We start from the raw sequence: 11,610 nt of genomic DNA, 5'->3' as shown, positions 1-11,610 counted from the left end.
CACGTTAACGGATATGAGGCCTCCCACTCAGAAGCCTGACCAAAATAACAATGGTTGCTCGGAGCCAGACGTCTCATTGCCACTAACGAATTAGGGACATTTCAAGGGACCGGCTGGAGGGGAAGGCAGTGAGCGGCAGACCCTGGCTCCCCACCTGGCCCCCTCGCAGGAAGCAGGTTGGGTCTGGAGAGGGGAAGGGAGTAGGTGGGAGGGGCTGGGGAGTAAGAAGCAGGATGCAGGGGTGGGTGACGCTGGCTAGTAAGAGGGGAGGGGCCGGCGAGTTAAAAGGACGCAGAGGGGCGTGGGAGCTTGCAACACAGCTAGGGTATCCCGGGTAGGAGCGCCGCCAGGCCCTGGGGTAGGATTTGGGGTGGGGTGTCGGTGGGGCCGCCGAGGGGGGCTGATTGCACGCAATTCGGGGCATACACACAGACCGCGGGGTCTCCGAGATATCGGGGCTATCAAGGACGAGCTGGGGGATGGGGACTCGGGGACGGGGCTCTGGGATGGTGAAGGTAGGGGTGCGGCTGGCTGAGTCAGGGCAGGCAGAGGCTGCGCGCCGCGGAGGCTGCTGGTCCCTGACGCCTTGACCCTTCCTCTCCCGCAGCCACAGCCGGGCCTGGCGGGGGGACCATGGGCGCCTGGGCCTCTAGGGGCCGGGCCGCCCGGGTCCCCGCGACGGAGGCGGAGTCGGAACCCGAAGAGGCGCTGGACCTGAGCCAACTGCCCCCGGAGCTGCTTCTGGTGGTGCTGAGCCACGTCCCCCCGCGCACGCTTCTCGGGCGCTGCCGCCAAGTGTGCCGGGGCTGGCGAGCCCTGGTGGACGGCCAGGCCCTGTGGCTACTGATCCTGGCCCGCGATCCCAGCGCCACCGGCCGCGCGCTACTGCACCTCGCCCGCAGCTGCCAGTCTCCCGCCCGTAACGCCAGGCCTTGCCCCCTTGGCCGCTTCTGCGCGCGCAGACCCATCGGACGCAACCTTATTCGCAACCCCTGCGGCCAAGGTGGGATCTCCAAAGAGGAAGTCCAGGATGCTGGGCCACAGTGGGAGCGGCGGAGGGGCCGGAGGGGCGGGGCCGCAGTGGAACCGGTGGGAAGGGCCGGAAGGGCAGGGCCGCAGCGGGACCGGTGGGAGGAGTCGGAGGGGCGGGGCAGCTTTGGGAGCCGGTGGGAGGTGTCGGAGGGGCGAGGCAGCATCGACACGCAGGGTGCAGGGCTGGCTGGGCAGGGCTTCACTGGTTGCCTGTGGGAGGGGTAGGAATGGGGCAGTTCTGGGAGCCAGAGAGAGGGGTTGGAGGGGCAGGGCTTTGCTGCAAATCGGTGAGAAGGGTCAGAGAAGCGGGGCTTTGGGTGAGCTGGTGGGAGGGGCAGGGGGCGGGGCCTCGGTGGGAAGGGCCAGGAGTCTCACTAGGAACCAACAGGCGGGCGACTGGAACTTGGGCACAAGCCTTTTTTATTTCACAGAAGGCCTCCGAAAGTGGATGGTGCAGCACGGTGGGGACGGCTGGGTGGTGGAGGAAAACAGGACAACCGTGCCCGGGGCCCCTTCTCAGACGTGCTTCGTGACCTCATTCAGGTGAATGCCCCTGCTATCCTAAGGTCCAGCGCCTTGTTGAGAAAGGCCTGCCTGTTCTCATTACCCTATCTCCTGCATTTCCCAGCTGGTGTCGCAAGAAGCAGGTCTTGGACCTAGAGGAGGAGGGTCTGTGGCCAGAACTGCTGGATAGTGGCAGGATTGAGATTTGTGTCTCTGACTGGTGAGTGTGACGATTAAAATAGCCCCTTGCTAAGCACTGACCACATGTGACATGACCTTTTTATGGGTGACTTAATTTAGGCCTCCTAACCCCTCCTTACAGATAAAAAATCTGAAGTTCCGGCCGGCCAGGGTAGCTCACACCTATAATCCCAGCACTTTGTGGGGTGGAGGCAGGCAGATCACTTGAGGTCGAGAGTTTGAGACCAGCCCACCCAGCATGGCAAAACCTCGTCTCTACTAAAAATACAAAAAAATTAACCAGACCTGGTAGTATGCACCTGTAGTCTCACATACTTGGGAGGCTGAGGGAGGAGAATCGCTTGAACCCAGGAGGCGGAGGTTGTACCACTGCCCTCCAGCTTAGACAACAGAGTGAGACTCAGTCCTGGAAAAAAAGAATAAAAAGAAAAGAAACTGAAGTTCAGGGAGGTGAAGTGACAAACATACTCACAGTTCTAGTGATTAGCAGAGTACACGCCCTGAGCCTCTCTGCTCATGCCCAAAGGGATGTGGATTGGAAAACAGAAGATGAGAGGCCTTGGGCCCAGCTCAGTCTTGTCGGTAAATGAATGAGATGCTCCTTGCCTTAGGAGGAGAAAACATAGCATAGTTGGCCAAGAGCTTAGGTTCTGGAGCCAGACCTCCCAGATTCAAACCCTAGCCTGCGGCTTTGTAGCCTTGGGCAAGTCACAGCATGCCTCTGTTTTCCCTGTTTACAAGATAGGGCTTTTGCAGTGACAATTATTACATGGCAAGCACATAGCAAGTACTTTATATGAGCACCTTTTTTGAACCTTGATCCTGTGGGAAGGTGTATTTCAAGCCCTCAGATCATTCAGAGCTTCGCAGGAAACTGAGAGGTTGAGAAAGGGGAGAGGTTCGGCTCACTGCAACCTCCGCCTGCCAGGTTCAAGTGATTCTCCTGCCTCAGCCTACCGAGTAGCTGGGACTACAGGCACATGCCACCAACTGAGAGATTGGGACAGGCTGGGCATGGTGGCTCACCCCTGTAATCCCAGCACTCTGGGAGGCCGAGGTGGGCGGATCTCTTGAGGTCAGGAGTTCAAGACCAGCCTGGCCAACATGGCAAAACCCATCTCTACTAAAAATACAAAAAATTAGGCAAGAGTGGTGGTATGCGTCTGTAATCCCAGCTACTTGGGAGGCTGAGGCAAGAGAATCACTTGAACCCGGGAAGTGGAGGTTGCAGTGAGCTGAGATGGTGCCACTGCACTCCAGCCTGGACAACAGAGTGAGACACCACCTAAAAAAAAAAGAAAAGAAAAAAAAAGGAGGAGATGACTTGCCTGAGTCACACAGCCTGGGCTTAGCAGAACCTGGTATAAGGCCCAGACTCATCTGACTCCGGAGCTTGTCCTCTGTATCGATGGTCTTGAAACTGGGGTGCATGAAGACTTTCCAGGGGGTATATAACCCAGATGGTTTTATGGGAGTCAAATTTCAGGTCCACTACAGCCAGAAACCCCCTATTATACAATTAATCTGCTATAGATTACATCTGTGTGGGAAGCATCATATGGTTCTCCTTCCCCAATCTCTTTCTCAGTGTCCCCCTTCTCTAGTTTTATAGGAAAAAAGCCCCTCACTAAGGTGTCGTCCCCAGATGTAAGGACTACTAGGGAGCCAGGCAAAGTGGCCATTGGAAATTTGGGGCCTTAGCAAATCCACTTTTTTTTTTTTGAGACAGTCTTACTCAGTGGCCCAGGCTGGAGTGCAATGGCGGGATCTCGGCTCACTGCAACCTCTGCCTCCCAGGTTCAAGGGATTCTCCTGCCTCAGCCTCCCAAGTAGCTGGGATTACAGGCAGCCACCATGTCTGGCTAATTTTTGTATTTTTAGTAGAATTTTTAGTAATTTTTGTATTTTGTATTTTAGTAGAATATTTAGTAAATTTTGTATTTTGACCACGTTGGCCAGGCTGGTCTCGAACTCCTGACCTCAAGTGATCCACCCGCATTGGCCTCCCAAAGTGCTGGGATTACAGGCATGAGCCACCATTCCCAGACAGGCATCAATATTTGTGAGAAGTTTAGAGCTCATTACAAAGTTCGGGGATGGAATCCCTAAGACCATCCTCACTTCTGACACAATATGTCACAACAATACAAATATGTAGTTTGATGAGTAGTAATTAAAAACAAAATCTGATTGGGCATGGTGGTTCATGCCTGTAATCCCAGCACTTGGGGAGGCAGAGGCAGGAGGATCACCTGAGTCTAGGAGTTCAAGACCGGACTAGGTGACGTGGCAAAACCCCATCTCTACAACTCTACCAATTGCAAGTTTGGAGGACTTCCAAACCACCTTCACAATTCAATAATTCATTGGAAGAACTCACAAAAAGCTACTACACACTTCTGGTTTATTACAGTGAAAAGACACAGATTAAAGTCAGCCAAGAAAAGAAGGGCATAGAGCAGCATCGAGGAAAAAGATCAAACACAGAGCTTCTGTTGTCCTTCTCCCATGGTGTCAGGATGTGTCACCATGCTGTCACTGATGTGTGACAAGATGCATGGAATTATGTTGACCAAGGGAGTTTACTTGAGCCTCAGTGTCCAGAGTATTTCTTGGGTTCATTACATAGGCGTGATGGATTGATCAATTGCCCACGTGGTTAATCTCAGCCTCCAGGTCAGCTGATGTTCCCCGACTCCCAGCCCCCACAGAAAGTCACATGGTGGGTCTTTCTGGAGACTCCCCACTGAGACTATTTCTATGAGTGTGACTGGCCCCTGCCCTAAATCACATTGGTGGACTATCCAGTACCACCTGGGTCACCATTAAAGACACTCCTGTCTGACACAACATTCCAAGGGTCCAGAGATCACCTCCCAGGAGTCACTTTAGAGGAACTGGATTTGCATACATGGGAAGGGCATTCGGACAAGGCAGGACAAGGTAGGCAGATACCCAAAGAGATGAGGTGGCAGGTCCAGCCTTCATGGCCTCTCTCCTCCCACAGGTGGGGAGCCCGACACGACAGTGGCTGTATGTATAGACTCCTTGTCCAACTTCTAGACGCCAACCAGACTGTTCTAGATAAATTTTCTGCTGTGCCTGATCCCATCCCACAGTGGAACAACAATGCCTGCCTTCACGTGAGTCTCCTATGGAGGTTTGGGGAAAGGATGTTGGGGGCCTATTGCTGCGAAATAAATCACCCCAAAACTTAGTGGCTTAAAATCAATGACAGTCTGGCTGGGTGCAGTGGCTCACACTTGTAATCCCAGCACTTTGGGAGGCCAAGGCAGGCAGATCACGAGGTCAGGAGTTCAAGACCAGCCTGGCCAACATGGTGAAACCCCATCTCTACTAAAAATACAAAAATTGGCATAGCAGCGGGTGCCTGTAGTCCCAGCTACTTGGGAAGCTGAGGCAGGAGAATCGTTTGAACCTGGGAGGCAGAGGTTGCAGTGAGCCGAGATCCCGCCATTGCACTCCAGCCTGGGTGACAGGGCGAGACTCTGTCTCAAAAAAAAAAAAAAATTAATGATAGTCATTTGACTACTTCTCGTGATTTCTATGAGTTAGTAATTTCAGGAGGGCTCACCTGGGCAGTTCTGGCTCCTGCCTTTCAAAGTTCAGACAGTGACATTCTGACGATGTCTGGAGCTGCAGGCCAGGGCGGTGGGTGGTGTGTGTGTAGCAGTTGGTGGCTGGCCAAACATCTCTTTCTTCGTTTCGACTCAGAGCTTCTCCATGGGATCTCTCTGCTTGGGGTCCTTTGGGCTTCCTCACAGCATGGCGGCTCCTAGGCAGTCAGAATGCTTATGTGGTTGTCAGGGAGGAGGGTTCTAGAGAAACAATAGAAGCTGCCTTGCTTTTTCTGACCTAGCCTTAAAAGTCACTTGGCCAAAGTCACTGAGCATAATTTTCACCACATTCTTGGTGACAAGCAAAGCCACCTAGATTCATGGGGAAGGGAATTAGATTCTACTTTTTTTTGAGGCAGAGTCTCACTCTGTCATCCAGGCTGGAGTGTAGTGGTGTGATCTCGGCTCACTGCAACCTCCGCCTGCCAGGTTCAAGTGATTCTCCTGCCTCAGCCTCCCGAGTAGCTGGGACTACAGGCACATGCCACCAAGTCTGGCTAATTTTTTTTTTTTTTTTTGTATTTTTGGTAGAGACGTGGTTTCACGATGTTGGCCAGACTGGTCTGGAACTTCTGGCCTCAAGTGATCCACCTGCCTCGGCCTCCCAAAGTGCTGGGATTACAGGCGCAAACCACACCGCACCCAGCCAGATTCCACTTTTTGATGAGGGAGTGGAAGATTCTGTAAGATTCTAGAAGAACATGTGGCCCAATGGGAGATTTTATAGCCATCCTTGGAAAGTAACCATCTGCCAGAAGGCCCCAACCTCAGCTTTAGAGGGGAGGCTGTGGCACAACGGGGCTGAGCCCCTCCTCTGCCTACAGGTCACCCACGTGTTCTCCAACATCAAGATGGGCGTCCGCTTTGTGTCTTTCGAACACTGGGGCCAGGACACACAGTTCTGGGCTGGCCACTATGGAGCCCGTGTGACCAACTCCAGTGTGATCGTACGAGTCCATCTGTCCTAGTCCAGGACTATCCTTCTTGCAAGACAGCCTGACTGTGCCTTCCAGGGCCCGGGACCATTGGCTGGGACTCACCATTAACCAATTGACCACTTGTACCTCCCTGGCATACTGAGAATTCCTGGGTCCAATCAAAGGCCCTGACGGGCCCCGTCTTCAGGTTCTAGAAACTACCAGAAGAAGCTTCTTCCATCTTATCTACCTACTGTAGCTGCTGCTTTGAGGGGGCCTACTCTACTGAGGGGAACCCACAGGTGAGCCTGGGGGAACGCCCATCTTGGAGAAGAATTCTCGCCCTCCCCTCTCTTCTCTTCCCACCCAAAACCCTCCGATCCAGCCCCAGACCCCTCTGTCCTATCCCCTTCCCTCCCCGCCATTGACCTCTTGTCTCCTATTGTTTCTGCCGTAGGGACTTCTTTGGTCCCTTCAGAGAAGCCCTCTACTCGTCTCTCAACTTAGAGCCTCATCCTTAGGGCTCAGAAAGTCCTAGCCCTAAGGGTGTGAACCTCACCTCCTGGGGCTTCCGAGCTGCAGGGCTGGGACCAGGTCATGCAGCTGAAAATCCACGTTAAAAAAAAAAAGTCTGGGCCGGGCACAGTGCCTCATGCCTGTAATCCCAGCATTTTGGGAGGCCAAGGCAGGCGGATCACCTGAGGTCAGGAGTTCAAGACCAGCCTGGCCAACATGGTGAAACCCCGTCTCTACTAAAAATCCAAAAAATTAGCCGGGTGTGATGGTGGGCGCCTGTAATTCCAGCTACTCAAGAGGCTGATGTAGGAGAATTGCTTGAGCCTGGGAGGCAGAGGCTGCAGTGAGCCGAGATTGCGCCACTGCACTCCAGCCTGGGCAACAGAGCGAGACTCCGTCTCAAAAAAAAAAAAAATTGGGCCGGGTGTAGTGGCTCACACCTGTAATCCCCGCACTTTGGGAGGCCAAGGTGGGAGGATCCCTTGAGCCCCAGACTTCAAGCCCAGCCTGGGCAATGTAGTAAGACCCCCATCTCTACAAAAAATACAAAAGTTAGCCAGGTGTGATAGTACACACCTATAATCCAAGCTACTTGGGAGGCTGAGGTGGGAGGATCATTTGTGCCCAGGTTGAAGCTATAGTGAGCCATGATCATACCACTGCACTCCAGCCTGGATGACAGAGCAAGACACTGTCTCAAAAAATAAAAATAAAAAATAAAAAAAGAATTTGGAGATGGATCTGCCCACTCTGATTTCTCTGAAAAACGAGGTAATTCCCTGAGCCCATCCCCGATCCTCAAGGACCTGTAATTGTGTGGTATTTAAAATTAAAATAACATTATTTTTCATTTTGACTTTTTTTTCAAACAGTAAGAATAATATATCAGCAGCATGTATCTGCCAATCATATGTAATAAATTTCTTATTTTGCCAAAACTGCTTCAGATCTTTTTAGTAGAAATGCAGAGTTGCTGCCTTGGTTGAGAATCGTAAGTAGTCCCAGTTGAGGAGGGAAACCGTACAAAAGAAAACACCGGCTGAGGCTGGGCGCGGTGGCTCACACCTGTAATCCCAGCACTTTGGGAGGCCGAGGTGGGTGGATCACTTGAGGTCAGGAGTTCAAGACCAGTCTGGCCAACGTGGTGAAACCCCGTCTCTACTAAAAATACAAAAAATTAGCTGGGGTGGTGGCTGGCAGGTGCCTATAATCCCACTTACTCGGGAGGCTGAAGCAGGAGAATCATTTGAATCCGGGAGGTGGAGGTTGCAGTGAGCCAGGATCGCATCACTACACTCCAGCCTGAGTGAAAGAGCGAGACTCTGTCTCAAAAAAAAGACAATAGGTCCAGCCTCTGGAGAGGTGACTCCCTGGATCCCCTGGCTGGTTTTGGTGAGTGCTGGCTACAATAAGGAAACCAAAAAGCATGGCCCAAGTGACACCTTTGGCTTTTTTCCCTCTCTTCTGTGGGCTGCAAGAGAAAGGGCCAAGACTTTCCCAAAATGAGTTTTTGGTGGGTCAAATACAGTTAACAGTTTATAGGTACCGTCTCCTCCAAGTAGGAGTAAAAGAGATTAAATCCATTGCCGGCCAGCTCAAAGCTTTCGATAAGCCAGATGGAAAAATAAAAGAATAAGAAAAACATACACAGTTGGCCGTCTGTGTGGGTGACTTCTGCATCTGTGGATTCAACCAACTGTAGATTGGAAATATTCGGGAGGCTGGGCGCGGTGCCTCACGCCTGTAATCCCAGCACTCTGGGGGACCGAGGCAGGTGGATCACCTGAGGTCACTTCGAGACCAGGCTGGCCAACATGGTGAAACCCCGTCTCTACTAAAAATACAAAAATTGCTGGGTGTGGTGGCTCATGCCTGTAATCTCAGCACTTTGGGAGGCTGAGGCGAGTGGATCACCTGAGGTCATGAGTTCGAGACCAGCCTGGCCAATATGGCAAAACCCCATCTCTACTAAAAATACAAAAAAACTAGCCAGGCATGGTGATGGGCACCTGTAATCCCAGCTACTTGGGAGGATGAGGCAGGAGAATTGCTTGGACCTGGGAGGCGGAGGTTGCCTTAAGCCAAGATCATGCCATTGGTATCCAGCCAGGGCAACAAGAGCAAAACTCTGTCTCAAAAAATAAGTAAAATAAAAATGCAAAAATTAACCAAGCGTGGCAGCGGGTGCCTGTAATCCCAGCTATCTGGGAGTCTGAGGCAGGAGAATTGCTTGAACCTGGGAGGCAGAGGTTGCGGTGATCCAAGATCGCGCCACAGCACTCCAGCCTGGGCGACGGAGACTTTGTCTCAAAAACAGACAAACAAACAAAAAAATTAGCCAGTAATGGCAGCACACATCTGTAGTCCCAGCTACTCGGGAGCCTGAGGTGGGAGGATCACTTGAACCTGGGAGGCGGAGGTTGCAGTGAGCCAAGATCACACCATTGCACTTCAGCCTGGGTGACAGAGCAAAACTCTGTCACAAACAAAAGACGATATTCGGGAAAGACTGGATATGGTGGCTCACACCTATAATCCCAACACTGTAGGAAGCCTAGGCAGGAGAACTGCTTGAGCCCAGGAGTTCAAGACCAGCCTAGACAACATAGTGAGACCCATTGCAACAAAAAAATTTTTTAATTAGCTGGGCATGGTGGGGGGCGTGTGCCTGTAGTCTCAGCTACTTGAGAGGCTGAGGTAGGAGGATCACTGGAGCCCTGGATATTGAAACCACAGCACTCCAGCCTAGGAAATGGAGTGAGACCCTGTCTCAAAAAATAAATAAATAAATAAAAATAGAAAATACTTGGGGAAAAAAACTTCCACAAAGTTCCAAAAAGTAAAAATTTGAATTTGCCCCATGCCAAGTACTATGCTGAATCCATGAGAATGAAGTGATGTGCGAACATTACACGGTTGATCCACACATTATACAGTTAACCCATGAACAACGTGACGGTTGGGGTGCCGACCCTCCTTGCTGTTACAAATCTGAGGATAGCCAGGTGTAGTGGCCCACACCTGTAATCCCAGCGCTTTGGGAGGCCGAGGTGGGTGGATCACAAGGTCAGGAGTTCAAGACCAGCCTGGTCAACATGGTGAAACCCCGTCTCTACTAAAAATACAAAAATTAGCTGGGCGTGGTGGCGCACGCCTGTAATCCCAGCTACTCGGGAGGCTGAGGCCGAAGAATCTCTTGAACCTGGGAGGCAGAGGTTGCAGTGAGCCAAGATCATGCCATTGCACTCCAGCCTGGGCAATGCAGCAAGACTCCATCTAAAAAAAAAAAAAAAAAATTTTGAGTATAAATTTTGATTCCCCCAAAACTTAACTACTAATAACCTACTGTTGACCAGAAGCCTCACTGATGGCATAAATGGTCAATTAACACATACTTCATATGTTATTATATTATATGCTGTATTCTTACACTAAACTAAAGAAAAGAAACTGTTGAGCAAATTGTAAGGAAGAGAAAGTACATTTACTGTTCAGTAAGTGGAGGTGGTCATCATAAAAGTCTTCATCCTCGTCGTCTTCACAATGAGTAGGCTGAAGAGGAGGAGGAAGAGGAGGGCTGGTCTTGCTGTCTCAGAGGTGGCAAAAGTGGATGAGGTGATGGAGGTGGAGGGGGAGGCAGGAGAGGCAGGTACTTTACAGAAATACGTCATAGTTTCTGTCTGACTTTTTGCTTTTTCATTTCTCTAAAAATGTTTCTATATGGCACCAAACCTTCCACGGTTTGCTTTAGTGTCAGTTCCTGTATCATAGAAGGGTCCATGTCGTGAAAGAAGTCAAAAACATCTTCAATTAACATCTTCTGGCCGGGCACGGTGGCTCACGTCTGTAATCCCAGCACTTTGGGAGGTGGGTGGATCACCCGAGGTCAAGAGTTCGAGACCAGCCTGGCCAACATGGCAAAACCCTGTCTCTACTAAAAATACAAAAATGAGCCAGGCATGGTGGCAGGCGCCTGTAATCCCAACTACTCAAGAGGCGGAGGCAGGAGAATCGCTTGAACCTGGGAGGTGGAGATTGCAGTGAGCCGAGATTACGCCACTGCACTCCAGCCTGGGTGACAGAGTGAGACTCCATCTCAGAAAAAAAAGAAAAAAAGATCTTCTGTTAATTCCTCTGGTGTAGAATCTATTAGCTCTTGAATTTCCCCAAGATCCATAGCTTGAAACCCTTCACCCCTTACTTTTTTTTTTTTTTTTTTTTTTTTTTGCCATATCCACAATCTCTTTAATGATTTCCTTGATTGGCTCTGTTGTAAATCCGGTGAGGTCATGTACAACATATAGACACAGTTTTCTCCTGCAGGAATTTATTATTTTCACTCAATGGCATTCGTAGCTTTTCTCTAACAAGGACGGCATCTTCAGTGGCGTCATCCTTCCAGACTTTCCTAATGTTCTCTATATCAGTCTTCTCTTCCATGGTGTTGACAGTCCTTTCCACAGTGTGTAATGAGCCTTAAAGCTCCTTATCACCCCCTGATCTAGAGGCTGAAGTACAGGCCTTGTGTTTGGGGGCCATGAGATCACTTTGACACCGTCAGTGTTGAATTCATGAGGTTCTTGGTGGCCAGGGACATTGTCTAATATCAAAGTAACTTACTGGCAAGGTACTTCCTAACTTCAAGGACAAAGCGTCGGTGGAACCAACCCAGAAGAAGGGTTCTCGTTGTTCAGGCCTTCTTGTTGTACAACCAAAAGACTGGCAGCCTTATCTTTGAAGGCTTGGAGGTTAGCAGTTTTCTATGTAAGGGCAGCCTGATCATAAATCTGACAGCATTTGCA

At 50.9% G+C, this 11,610-nt stretch overlaps 1 protein-coding gene across 1 annotated transcript; it reads left to right on the top strand.

Moving 5' to 3' along the window:
- Nucleotides 1-265: 265 nt before the first annotated feature.
- Nucleotides 266-7,746, top strand: FBXO27 (F-box protein 27). The gene is made up of 6 exons (XM_011973355.1): nt 266-358; nt 608-1,003; nt 1,464-1,575; nt 1,661-1,756; nt 4,745-4,880; nt 6,200-7,746. The coding sequence occupies exons 2-6, from the start codon at nt 634-636 to the stop codon at nt 6,341-6,343; spliced, it is 858 nt and encodes a 285-aa protein (XP_011828745.1). The 5' UTR covers nt 266-358; nt 608-633; the 3' UTR covers nt 6,344-7,746.
- Nucleotides 7,747-11,610: the final 3,864 nt, after the last annotated feature.

Source organism: Mandrillus leucophaeus, unplaced genomic scaffold, assembly GCF_000951045.1.
Source record: "Mandrillus leucophaeus isolate KB7577 unplaced genomic scaffold, Mleu.le_1.0 Scaffold137, whole genome shotgun sequence".
Taxonomy (NCBI): Eukaryota; Metazoa; Chordata; class Mammalia; order Primates; family Cercopithecidae; genus Mandrillus; species Mandrillus leucophaeus.
Note: the sequence above shows the minus strand (reverse complement) of the source record. Positions and strands in the feature narration are given on the sequence as shown.

Excerpts from the sequence above, each read along its gene's own strand:
- FBXO27 (XM_011973355.1), top strand. The coding sequence starts at position 634 with ATGGGCGCCTGGGCCTCTAGGGGCCGGGCCGCCCGGGTCCCCGCGACG. Across the intron at positions 1,757-4,744 it reads GAGATTTGTGTCTCTGACTG|GTGGGGAGCCCGACACGACA; the intron begins GTGAGTGTGACG and ends CTCCTCCCACAG. Across the intron at positions 4,881-6,199 it reads ACAACAATGCCTGCCTTCAC|GTCACCCACGTGTTCTCCAA; the intron begins GTGAGTCTCCTA and ends CTCTGCCTACAG.